We start from the raw sequence: 13,211 nt of genomic DNA, 5'->3' as shown, positions 1-13,211 counted from the left end.
TACTGTACTTTCTGAAAACTCATTGGCTGCGTGGCCCTAATCAAATGTGTTTTTGTAAAACTATGTAGAATTTCCGAATGATGTCTGAACTGATTTGCTTAAATATGGTTTTAGATTTGGTTTTCCAAATCTGGATAGCTAGCAGTATATTTTTAAACCACATTCGGAAGAAAATTATGCACACGTACGTAACATAGTTTCTAAGAGAATAGCTGACTAACTCAAATCTAACATGCAAAGTTTCAGAAAGTTACCTACATGAGCGACGCTGGAAACTAATCATGAACACATTGCGCCGCATATAACTGCGAGACTATCACTGGCTAAAACATAATAAATAACATAAGTGAGAAACTAACAGTCTTAAAACGTGATCAATTTATATCTAAACTATCAATTACATCCAAAATGACTCGTTTGTCGCCGGGGGTATAGCTCAGTGGTAGAGCATTTGACTGCAGATCAAGAGGTCCCCGGTTCAAATCCGGGTGCCCCCTATTTTTTTTCTCCCAGATTTCCTAAATAGTCGCTTTTATTTAAAACCTTTAACACAAAAATGTCAACACATATAGATGCTGAACAAATAAAAACCAAAAAGATTCCTCACTTTACTTTGCCATCTTACAATTACAGGTATATCCTTAGTTAGCTGAGTAATATTAAGCTATTATATTGTGTAAATGACATAGATAAACAGTCGGGTGGTTGCCATTCTAAATAATATAATAGGGCATGAAATGGACACAGCAAGGAACACATGGTATATGTCCCATATTATCTGTTATATATTGAGTTAGTTGACTGAAAGGGAATTTTAGGTTATGCATATAACTCCTGTTACCTGAGGGAGAGTATGGAGGTATAACACTGGGTTGCCACAGACAGCAGTCATATCTAGGTGAAGAATGACATCTGACCTGAAAGGAGACAGTAGTGATGAGGGCTGTAAAGCACCGCTGACTGCTTTGCATGCATGATTAGATGTGTCTTCATCCAGACCCATATAGGTGTGATATACCATATACCATGTGTTATATCTTGATTCTCTTGCTAAGGGAAGAAGGATTATATGCATAATCTAATGGTCTTTACCTGTAGGTGAGACCATGAGAAGCATCTCACACAGAAGGAGGCTATGCAGCATGGGTAACTTCAAGAGGACTGCTAAGGAGCAGAGCCAGTACAAGAACTAAGAGAGTGAGTCAAGTTCAGTGACAGCATGGCACCAAGCTTATCTACTTCAAAGCAGCTGCCATTACGACTGAGATTTGGATTAATTTGATAAAACACCACATTTGCAATATAATCAATATCTTCTTAACTAAAAGTGTAACAGTGCTGAATAGGGTGTAACTTAATACACAATATGATTCAGTTACCAGCAGATGGTGCCAGTAGATCAGAATTTTCAGATAAGTTTTCAATTCCAGTCATCACTGGTAGAACATTAAAACTCCACTGGAAATCAACAAAGCTATAAAGGATATTATCTGTAGATTACACCATGGCAGTATGGCATTATACTTTGTTTTTCCACCAGCCATTGATGTGATATGATTATCACTGTTTTTAACTGCTTTACAATAATATACCATGAAAAGGCACCAGTTGACCTGTCTCATCAAGAATTATCCCTAAAAAGCACCAGCCATGATGTTAGACCTGTTCCTCATGGGGGTATAGCTCAGTGGTAGAGCATTTGACTGCAGATCAAGAGGTCCCCAGTTCAACTCTGGGTGCCCCCTGTATGGCTTGCCTCACAGTGCCTTTAGGTGATTTGCCCTCTATTCCCGTTACATCTCAAAGATTTCCTATTGGATTCAGATCCGGTGACTGGGAAGGCCACTGAAAAACACTGAACTCGTTGTCATCTTCATGAAACCAGTTTGAGACGGCTTTTGCTTTTATGTCTTCTGCTGTTGTAGCCCGTCCGCCTCAGGGTTCGGTATTGCACCAACAATCACGCCACAGTCAAAAATGTGTCCATTACTTAAAGATACGGCGAAGCAAGCCAGACAGGGGGCACCCGGATTTGAACCGGGGACCTCTTGATCTGCAGTCAAATGCTCTACCACTGAGCTATACCCCCACAGAAGGGAAGGAGCTCATCATGGCTGGTGCATTTTACTCGATATTTCAGTAGCAAAACCCTACGAGATCTGCTGGTGTAGCCCAAACATATCCTGTAAAATACCAGCCTTGCCAGAAGCCTAGCATCACGTGGGGGTATAGCGGGTGCCCCCTGTCTGGCTTGCTTCACACTACCTTTAAAGTGATTTGCACTCTATCCCATTAACGCACCCATGGAAATAATCAAAACTGTACAGGATATAGTATATACTCTCACTGCGCCCTTTCTTAGGAATTAGGAAGCAATAATACTCAAATAAGCTAAGGCATTCGAGTGATGATTGATGGGTATCAATGGGCCCAAAGTGTACCAAGAAAACATTACCCCACCTCCACCAGCTTGGACTGTTGACACGAGGCAGGTCGGGCCCATGGATTCATGGTATTGGCACCAAATTCTGAACCTATCATTTGTGTGCCTCAGCAGAATTTGAGTCATCAGACCAGGCTACATGTTTTTCCAGTCTTCACCTGTCCAGTTTTGGTGAGCCTGTGCCCACTGGAGCCTCACCTTTCTGTTCTTGAGTGACAGAAGCAAAACCCGATGTGGTCTTCTGCTGGTGTAGCCTGCCTGCCTCAAGGTTCGACGTGTTGAGCATTCTGAAATGCTATTTTGCTCACCACAATTGTACAGTGTTTCATGAGTTACTGTAGCCTTTCTGTCAGCTCGAATCAGTCTTGGCCATTCTCGGTTGGCCTGTCTGATGACTGTTGTGCATGAAAATCCCAGGAGATCAGCAGTTATAGAAATCCTCAAACCAGCCCGTCTGGCACCAGCTATCATGCCATGGTCAAAATCACTGAGATCACATTTTTTCCCCCATTCTGATGGTCGATCTGAACATTATCCTAAGTTGCTGGCCCATATCTACATGATTTTATGCATTGCACAGCCGACCACACGATTGGCTGACCAGATAATTGCATGAATGAGTAGGTGTACAGGTGTTCCTAATAAAGTGTTCAGTGAGTGTATATCATAGCATCATGGAAGTATGGCTCCATGCCTGCAAAACTGTGATATGATCATTGCCTCTTTTTAGTTGCTTTGCACTGAAAAGGCATCAAACATCATTGGCTTATATATTTTCTTTGGGGCTCTGCTGAGTGGTAGGGCACTTTAATGCAGGTCAAGAAGTTTGGGTTCCAATCTGTTTGCCCCCTGTCTTGCTCTTGTCAGCATTGAGGTACCATTACCTGTGATATAATAATCCCTGGGTTTAATTGCATCACAATGAAATCTCCCATAAAAAGCACCAGCTATGGTAGGAGTCCAGTTTCCCATGGGGGGTATAGCTCAGTGGTAGAGCATTTGACTGCAGATCAAGAGGTCCCCAGTTCAACTCTGGGTGCCCCCTGTCTGACATGCTTCAGAGTATCTTTAAGTGATTTGCACTCTACACCATCAATGCACCCATGGAAATAACCAAAACTGTGCAGGATATAGTCTAAACTCTCACTGTGCCCTTTATTAGGAATCCATGCTGATACCATACATCTGCTCAGAGCCTCCTTCACCTGAAAATCATTCACTGCTGCTGTGGATAGCCTGCCTGGATAGTCTAAGATCACCATTAGATTGCTGTGGATGGCACCATATGGACACCCTAAAGATGGCTGTGGATGTTCTTCCTTGGATAGCCTAAAGACTGCACTCACCAAAAACAGTTTATGCTCAATCAAGTCTCAAGTCTCAATCATTGAACAGTCAGTAATTTCACTTAGATAAGATAGACATAAAGTTAAAACTCTAATGAAATCAGAAATGGCTGATGCTCATACTCAAATTCCTTTCAACACACTAAGCACTGCTTGACTCTATAGTACACAGTGAAAGGAAGAGTAATGTTTTATAATCTCACTATCTGGTGTCGCCCTGATGAAGATGGCTTCCCTTTTGAGTCTGGTTCCTCTCAATGTTTCTTTCTCATGTCATCTCAGGGAGTTGTTTCTTGCCACCATCAGACCATTTGGCTTGCTCATTAGGGGTAAATATAAAATTTAAAATATGAAATTTATATTGGAATTTCTGTAAAGCTGCTTTGTGACAATTTCCATGAAAAGTGCTATATAAATAAAATTGAATTGAGCCGAATAGTGTATTCTCCAGTAATTCAGTGGCTCCACAGTCAAAAGCCTGGTATCGTCTGCAATGTTGTCATATGGATGGTGTTATTTTTCCCCTTTGCTTTACAATGAAATCCAGTCAAAAGTCACTGGATATCATTTATTAGCAGTTGACCCATGACTGGACATTGCTGTCTGGAGATCTAGTTTCCTGGTTGACTTAGCATCTGCTTGCTGGTACTGATGACTGCTTTACAGTGTACGGCACTATAATTCTAATGTACATCACAAAACTTATACAGGATATTATCAGTAGATCATTTCACCATGGCAACATTGCTCTGCCATATTAAATAAAATCACTACAAAAAACTCTAAGTAAACTGGGGTAAGATAAGATAAGATAAGATAAGATAAGATAAACTTTACTGATCCCACAGTGGGGAAATTCACTTATCACAGCAGCTCACAGAGAGTTAAAGTGCAGGAAGAAAGAAAAGGAAGGAAGAAAGAAAAGTTAAAACTACAACTATATATACACCTTAGGAATAATAAAAGAAATAAAATTATATAAAATTGACAAAATATTGCACATTTGAAGATCACACTAATGCTGTGTTGTAAGAAATAAAATTATATAGAATTATAAAATATTGCACATCTGAACATCACTGTAATGCGGTGTTGTGAAGTCTGACAGCCACTGGTATGAATGACCTGTGGTAGCGCTCCTTCCTACACTGGGGGTGTAGCAGTCTGCTGCTGAAAGAGCTACACAGGGTCTCCACAGTCCCATACAGGGGGTGAGAGGTGTTGTTCATAATAGATGTCAGCTTGGCTAACATCCTCCTCTCATCCACCACCTCCACAGAGTGTCCAGTGGGCAACCCAGGACAGAGCTGGCTCTCCTAACCAGCTTGTTCAGTCTCTTCCTGTCCCGCTCTGTACTGCCTCCCACCCAGCACACTACAGCGTAGAGAATTGCGGAGGCCACCACAGTATCGTAAAATGTCCTTAATAATGTCCTGCACACTCCAAAGGACCCTAGTCTCCTCAGCAGGTGGAGGCGACTCTGGCCCTTCTTGTACAAGGCATCAGTGTTATCCAGCCAGTCCAGTCTATTGTTTAGGTGGACACCTAGGTACTTGAACCTATCCACCAACTCAATGTCCAAGCCCTGGATGGTCACTGGTATGTGTTGCGGTGTTCTCCTTCTCCGGAAGTCAACCACCATCTCCTTCGTCTTACTGGTGTTCAAGTGCAAGTGGTTACACTCACACCAGTCAACAAAGTCCTTGATGACGTCCCTGTATTCCTGTTCATTCCCATCAGATACACATCCAACAATGGCTGTATCATCGGAGAACTTTTGGAGGTGGCAGGTGTTGGTGTTATAACTGAAGTCCGAGGTGTACAGTGTGAAAAGGAAAGGGGAGAGCACCGTGCACTGGGGAGCCCCAGTGCTGCAGACTACCACTTCAGACACACAGTCACGCAACCTTACATACTGTGGTCTGTTGGCGAGGTAGTCAATTGTCCATGCAGCCAGGTGATCATCCACCCCCGACCGCTTCAGCTTCCCACTCAGCAGTGCAGGCTGTATCGTGTTGAAAGCAATGGAGAAGTCAAAGAATATGACTCTCACTCTCAATATGACTCTCACTCTCATGGGAATGAGCAAAAAAGATAACTAACCATTACATTAACACATTCTATGTGGGTGTATAGCTTAGTGGTAGAGCATTTGTAGGTCAAGAGCTCCATGGCTTCATGTTCAGGTGCCCTCTTCAAGTGAACAGTGTAACAGAAATATAAGAATGTTTTGGGCTTCAGGTGGTTAAAGAGTTTTTGTGGTGTGGTAAGCAAAGACAGTAACTTCTGAATCAATGCTTGTAATTACATGTGGGTGTGGGAAAAAAACTACTTCTTTGATGACTCCAATTCTCTGTTTGGTGTGTTTTTTGAGACTGCAAATCAGTTGCTAAGTCTGTTTTTCAAGGATTTAAACATGACTTGCGTAAGTCATGGTGATAAATAAGAGGTGACCGAAGGTCTTCTGTGAGTGCTTATGTTAAATGGCTCCAAGATTATACATTTGATACATTCCACTGTTCATTATTTGAACGCACCTAAAAATCTTTGTATGACTACTTCCTTTAGTGTACCATGCTATAGTGAACTCCTCTTTGAATTAAAAAAAAAAATTAGCAAGATTATTTTTGTGATCTTTATTTGTACAAAAATAAAACAAAACAGAAATTATAGTCTGAATATGCAGCTTAGTTTCAATATTTCAAAATTTCAATACTTGTTTATTTTCATTTGAATTAGGTCCATCCAACACAAACAACATCATAATAAATATCTGAAGTAATGCTATCAGCTTAAAGCTTAAAAATTGAGCACCAACATCCATATGAATTTGGCACCAAACACTAATGGGCTGTGCTACGGCAGTGATCCTTACTTTCAAGTAGTAGTATAGAAGTAGTATAGCCTGTGGTGCCACAGGCCAGAATGCACAGTTCAATCGGAATTCACAAACTCAGTGCAAATTCTCCCACCTTGGACAACACAATCTGCTTGTAATGTTACCAATGTGACCTCTAAAACGAAGACATATTATGCAAACATGTACTTGTCTGTATATACACATATACGTCACATGTCCAGGGTTCAATCCACTCGTAGCTAAATTTGTAGCACGTGGTGTCTCCAGTATGCTGAGTTTGACTGGGGCTCTGAGAAAGCCCCACCATCAACTCCGAGAGTTTGTTGAGACTGTAGGCACATATGGGACACAAACTCTGGCTCTGCAGAGTTACTATGAACCAATGCTAGGCTAGTTTGCCATAACTCGGGAACGCATCCAGTCCAGACTTGCTGGTAAACTAGAGAGGAGAGAAGAAAAAAAAATTCGAGGGAATGAGATGTCATTATCAGACAAATGTCATTAACAGCACTGAAACTACTGAAATACATGTATACTGAGGTCACAACCTATGTTTCTACTATAAACACTGCCTGTCTTTGCATCAGCAATTACCCAAAGGCATAGTAACTTGCAATGATCGAACACGTTAAAACAGACTCATGCTCACAATTACACACTCACCCCTCTCCAGTAAGGGCGCAGCAGGCCTGGACGTGCCAGGAGTGAGCTGTGAGAGAACTGAGGGTAAGACTCTGGGAAATCTCTGCTGCTGTCATGCTGTTCTTCATATCCTGCTTATTGGCTAAAACCAGCACTGAGGCATTCTGCAGATCCTGGAAAAAAAAAAAAAAGTGGGCAGTTTAGATTTAAATTATATATTGGTAACCAATCACGTCATTGACAAAGCACATGAAGAAAACTGTGTAGATGAATATGAGCTCACCTCATGTGCAAGCATCGTATGTAGCTCCTCTTTCGTAAGGGTCAAACGCTCCCGATCTGTGCTGTCTACTACCAGAATCACAATCTGCAAGTTGGAGACAGAGTGTTACTCTTTCACTTAGTATTAGCCAGGCAAGCATGAGAAGGACTGATACACTAAAGAACAGTGAATGTGAAAATGATATATGGCGTTCTGCTCAACACCTGTCGCAGAGATGTACACAACTGAAATTAAACTTATCTGTACACTGTCGAGGCCAATTATTAAAAAGTGTCTGAAATCTTGACCAAATCTACACTTTTTATGTTTATTGTTATTCTAATTTAACCTGATAGTCTAAATTATAGTCTGATAGTCTTGATTATTTTTATCGACTCGATTGAATTCACAAACTATGATTTTTGTCATCTCATTTAATAAGGCTTTATAGGAGAATGTTGTTGCTTCTGAGCTCTGTATTGTTTTAGGTCAATACCCCTGCATTAAAAATAAATGGAAGCAATTTGTTTTTAGTGGGTCCTAACTGGTTTCTGGAGGTCCGCAATGGTCGGAATGTATTGTTCCTAACGATTCTAATGAAAGAAGACCCTATTGGGTTTTGGTGGTATTTAATAGTAACCAGAAAGTCCCTAAAGGAAAACAACAGGAATCTGATGGAACCTATTAAGCCAATTCCATTTCAGGTCCATTACATGATGGAAACCATCAGAGATTTTCTTAATGGATTGCAAAGTATTTTTCACCAGGTGCTTTAGATGGTTTAATTTTGGGCATGTATTATTAACCATTACATGAAGCCATGTGTCAACAAGCTCCCTAGGAGTGGTATAAATTCATATCACTATAAGAATGTTGGTTAATCTGTTGAGCAAAGCTTTGAATTCATGTTTGCACTTCTGTTTTGCATATCACCATATCAAAGTATGTGACACAGACATCACCTCATGTTGGGACTCATTCCTGCTGTTCTTTTTTTTTTTTCCTGTTGTTTGCTGTCTTGAATTAAAAGAAGTTAAGTGGACTTGTATTTTAAATTTTTTTTTTTATTTCTATCAGCAGGCACACCGTTAATTGATAAACTGGTTTCAGGTTGCAGCCGTACATAGCTAAGACACAATTTCTCTATCTTCCCTTTTTTTCACCACCCTTTATTGTTTACATTGCTTTAAAATCACTGAGGAATACCACCTGTGATTAATCAATTCCTATTTTTTTTCCACATATTTGACTGTCCAAGCACTTTGATGCTAAGAAGGCTACAGAGACCAAAAAGCAATTTCTTTCACTCACACACTCACACACACACCTCTGTATTGCAGTAATAGGTGTTCCAGCTGGCTCGGAGGGCCTCCTGACCCCCAATGTCCCAAACAAGGAAGCGTGTTTTCTTGACAGAGATTTCCTCCACATTGCTGCCAATAGTAGGTGTGGTATGCACAGCCTCTTTAGTCAAACTAATATGAGAGAAACATAGAGAGAACCAAGGGGAGAGGGGGAGAGAGAGAGAGAGAGAGAGAGAGAGAGAGAGAGAGAGAGAAACAGCATTACAAAAAAACACCTACTTCTACTTTTTTTTAACCCAAGTTACTTTGGTCTTGTACCACTGAAACAATGGATCATTAAAACACAGCTCCTTGAGGCATTCTGATTAAAGACTGAAAACATGGTAACAATAATTTATTTGTTGTTAAAAACACTTACAACTGGTAGAGGATGGTAGTCTTCCCAGCATTATCCAAGCCCACAATGATCACCTTGTGTTCTGGAAGAGGAGGAGAGAAAACTATGTGTAAAACAGACACAAAAGACACAACAGAGACACACATGGACCATTCCAGCAAGCAGGACTTAAGAGTTAGCACCATGAGCTGAAACTGCTTAGATTAGATGAAATCCTAATCCTGACAATTTATGCTCTGAAACTAATCTGGAAAATGGTTTGGGAGAGTTAAACCTAGGCCTGCGTGCAATATTTAAGGAGAAGAGAATCCAGGAATGTGTGTGATGTGTTTTAATTGTGAGAAATGTTGTAGCCTTTTATTGAACGTTTTACTGATGTGATAGTGTGATTTACACAGAAAAAGTGTTAATAAAAAAAAACATCTAACCCTCACAACTTCACTGCATGTAAATTAATGTGCAAGCATGCTGAAATGTCATCATGCCCAAAGGGTTACATCTGTATTAGCAACAATGAACAAGAATTATGAAGAACACCAGAACAAATAAAAAAAAACATCTTATGAACATTATAATGTTAAGCCTTAATTGTCAGCAACTTGTTGCAATTTCACAGTTCTTTCTTTCTTTTTTCTTTCTTTCTTATTAAAATAAAAAGGTAAATCAGTAGTCCTCAGAGGAAAACACAAAACTTCTTGTTCTGCTGTTGAAAAGTCATTATTGATCACATATTCAGGCTTGACTGAATTTTAAAGTTCACTATTAAAAGCATTTTCTAGTCCTCCTTACCCCCGATCTGTTAACCTTATTGACAAGGTTATGGGTTTGAGGTCAATATCATGAAAACAGCTCTACGTGGTATTTGTGATTCGCATAAAACCTCAGGATAAGGGTGTCTGCCAAATGCCATAAATGTAAAACCTATATGACTTAGTAGCAAGTGAACAGCTGTACAGTTTCAACGTGGCGTCATTCTTATTAAAAAAAAAAGCAGCTTATGTAAGTGACTTGCTTATCTGGGTTACACAGGTGAAGAGAACAGGACATCTTATCTGGGTTGCACAGGTGAAGACCACAGAATAACCCTGTCTTGATAATTCTGTGTGCTAGGACACTGGGATTGAGAAATGCCCAATGCTTCTGTCTGATATACTTCTATTGAGGTCTGCTGCTAGAGTAAAGGAGATTCAATTCAATTGAGAAATCCTTTTTGTCTACTTTTACCTGTCCTGAGTCCAAACCTTGAGCCCTAACCTTTTTAAAAAAGAGTCTGATAGAGAAATTTCCCTAGATAAATCAAGAAAACGATGATGCTACTAGTACAACTGGTTTCTTAATAAACTAATTTATTACAGTGATGGTGCCAAAGGCAGCATTTAATCAGTGTAGGTCAGTGCTTATTAAACTTTTTGCAGCCAGGCAGGGCTTTAACTCTACTGAACACAGGATCATTATTTAAATGTGTACAATAATATCTTTGCTATTTATTGGAGCCTTTGGTTTTTTCTTACTCTTGAATTTTCAACTTATAGAACAGATTAGGTCCAAGTTGACATTCAGGCCTGTGTGTGTTTGAGTTACTAATGTTTGGATTAAACCCATTTAATTCATGCGACCAGTCAAATAGGTTAATAATGAGATGATAAGAAGAACTCAATAATAATCACTTTGGTAATAATAATCACTTCTGGTTCACAGCCATCACTTTGAGAAGCACTAGCTTAAGTAGTAAGATTTAAAATCCTTACCTCTGTCTCCGAATACCGTCATGAGTTTGGCAAAGAGTACTCCCATTTTCTATACAAAAGTATTGAACACTATTCAGTTCAAAACTGAAACGAAGACACCTCCCCAAAAAGCTGTCGAAATATCCTTCTTGTTACTACTTTTGACACGAATTCTTCAAGCCTGTTCGACGACGTGAAGACACCGAAGTGTGTAAGGAGCGTTTGTTGTTTTCCTCCAGACTGCCAAAATGCAAGCGAGCGTCTCGCGCGCGCCGCTGACGAGCGACTGCTTTTCTACTGATTCACTGAGAATTCTTTCCGTTCCGGGTGGGCGGAGTTAAACTTGACGCACTACGTGACGCGACGCAAAAAGGTGCGTGTAAACAGCGCGTCCGATTGGCCTTCTATGGAAATGACGCGCTGTGTTTTTAAAAAAAATGCGTCTGTATTTGGGCGGAGCGCCGGATGTTGACGTTGAATCGCACGTGATTTCGCTCCTGTGTGGGATTTTTTTGCGGAACGGAAAGTTGAGAATAATCAAAAGCGAAATAAGCATGTCATGGAATTCCCGGGACTCTTGTGTAGAAAAAACAAGGAGGCAATCAACCAATTGTACATTTCAAAGAATTTCCCGTAAAGTAACTGGGAGTAACTTTAAGTTTTTTTTTGGGAATTACTTTTTTTTATAATTATTATTTCTTATAACACAAAAAATACATTTGTGTAGCCAAAACTACCTGTTTAGTCTATTATTCATTCATCTTTAGAAAGCACTTTATGCTGGTCAGGGTTGTGGTGAATCCAGAGCCTGTCCTGGGAACACTGGGAACAAGAAAGGAATACACCCTGGATGGGACCCCTGGCATTCACAGTACACCACACACACACTCACATATGGGGCAATGTTTCAGCCAAGCCACCTACCAGCATGTTTTGGGAGGTGGGGGGAAACACACACACACACACACACACACACACACACACACACACACACACACAGACACACACACACACACACACAGAGCTCAGGTTCAAACCAGGAGAGACTGCGGTTCCACTCACTTCACCACTGTGCTAGCCCTGTAGAATCTATTAGGTTCAGGTTTACTATATGTATGAACATTGTTGAGTTGAAACAGTTCACATATCCCCAGTCAACATATCACTGTATTAAATAGCAGGGTCAATTCAAATCATTTTAGCTATTTTGACTTTTATGGCATCAACCCAGTTTTTAAAATTAGGTATAATACTCGTAGGAGTAATCTGGTGTACTGTGGGATATACAGTGTGTGTGTGTGTGTGTGTGTGTGTATGTATGTATGTATGTATGTATACACACACACACAGACACACACACACACACGCACACTGTATATCCCACAGTACACCAGATTACTCCTACGAGTATTATACCTAATTTTTATACACACATATGTGTGTGTGTGTGTGTGTGTGTGTATGTATATATATATATATATATATATATATATATATATAGTTAATATTGATATATGTTGTTTGCCACCATTGTGTGGTTTTGAAAATCAATTTGTCTTTACAATTTATTAAATAATAATTGAACTATATTTTGTCTAATAAGCATTTGCATTTCAAAATGTATCTTTCTCCACTTGACTTTGTCTGAGGAAGTAGCTGTTAGCATCTTTCCTGTTTTGCCCTGTCACTTTCTGTAAATCACACCAATGAAATTATAATGATGATTCCATGAGGTCACTTTAAAGTCTAAAATCAATGCTGACATGCTCTAATTTGATAAAGACACAGAATTCAACATAGTGGAGGTTTCTCATATACCTGATATCCCATCATGTCAAACCTAGAAGATCAATTCAATTTAGCTGTTAACCTCCGTAGCAGCATAACTTTCTAGTGAAGCATTAAATTTATTGTTTCATGTCCAATATATTTGTTATTAAGGTCACTTTCCCTTTGACTATAGATGCCATGAATGTTGAGTAAAGAAATTTATAAAAATTTGAAATAAGGTGTCCTGTGTCCTAAATTGTAATCAGGAATGAGTCTATCACGATATATGGAGGTTTCTATATTATGTTCCCATTTAAAGATAATAAAATGGTGAATTTTAAGCTATACAAAGTGAGTGCCACTGGAACTGTGTTGTCTGGGAAGAGGCCCACACTTATTTTTAGTCCTTTTACTCTACTGGAATTTTCAGTTTCTTGTTAAAAGAATGTGGTAAAAAACA

The 13,211-nt window shown here is 39.7% G+C and overlaps 1 protein-coding gene and 4 non-coding genes across 6 annotated transcripts; 3 read left to right on the top strand and 2 right to left on the bottom strand.

The window, feature by feature from the left end:
* The first annotated feature begins 425 nt into the window (after positions 1–425).
* Positions 426–497, top strand: trnac-gca (transfer RNA cysteine (anticodon GCA)). The gene has a single exon. It is a non-coding gene; the product is annotated as a tRNA-Cys (tRNA).
* A 1,176-nt stretch (positions 498–1,673) lies between these two features.
* Positions 1,674–1,745, top strand: trnac-gca (transfer RNA cysteine (anticodon GCA)). The gene has a single exon. It is a non-coding gene; the product is annotated as a tRNA-Cys (tRNA).
* Positions 1,746–2,017: 272 nt separating this feature from the next.
* Positions 2,018–2,089, bottom strand: trnac-gca (transfer RNA cysteine (anticodon GCA)). The gene has a single exon. It is a non-coding gene; the product is annotated as a tRNA-Cys (tRNA).
* A 1,327-nt stretch (positions 2,090–3,416) lies between these two features.
* On the top strand, positions 3,417–3,488 carry trnac-gca (transfer RNA cysteine (anticodon GCA)). The gene has a single exon. It is a non-coding gene; the product is annotated as a tRNA-Cys (tRNA).
* Positions 3,489–6,488: 3,000 nt separating this feature from the next.
* Positions 6,489–11,297, bottom strand: arl5c (ADP-ribosylation factor-like 5C). 2 transcript variants are annotated; one of them, XM_053239212.1, is made up of 6 exons: positions 11,003–11,297; positions 9,276–9,336; positions 8,881–9,028; positions 7,575–7,658; positions 7,299–7,464; positions 6,489–7,088 (listed from the first exon to the last, which is right to left on the bottom strand). In XM_053239212.1, exons 1-5 carry the CDS (start codon positions 11,046–11,048, stop codon positions 7,309–7,311), a joined length of 495 nt encoding a protein of 164 aa, XP_053095187.1. In that variant the 5' UTR covers positions 11,049–11,297; the 3' UTR covers positions 6,489–7,088; positions 7,299–7,308. The 2 variants fall into 2 exon arrangements, with proteins under 2 accessions (XP_053095187.1, XP_026771828.1); XM_026916027.3 differs by having other exon boundaries at positions 7,313–7,464; positions 11,003–11,295.
* Positions 11,298–13,211: the final 1,914 nt, after the last annotated feature.

The sequence above is a fragment of the Pangasianodon hypophthalmus genome, chromosome 13 (assembly GCF_027358585.1).
Source record: "Pangasianodon hypophthalmus isolate fPanHyp1 chromosome 13, fPanHyp1.pri, whole genome shotgun sequence".
Classification (NCBI taxonomy): Eukaryota; Metazoa; Chordata; class Actinopteri; order Siluriformes; family Pangasiidae; genus Pangasianodon; species Pangasianodon hypophthalmus.
Note: the sequence above shows the minus strand (reverse complement) of the source record. Positions and strands in the feature narration are given on the sequence as shown.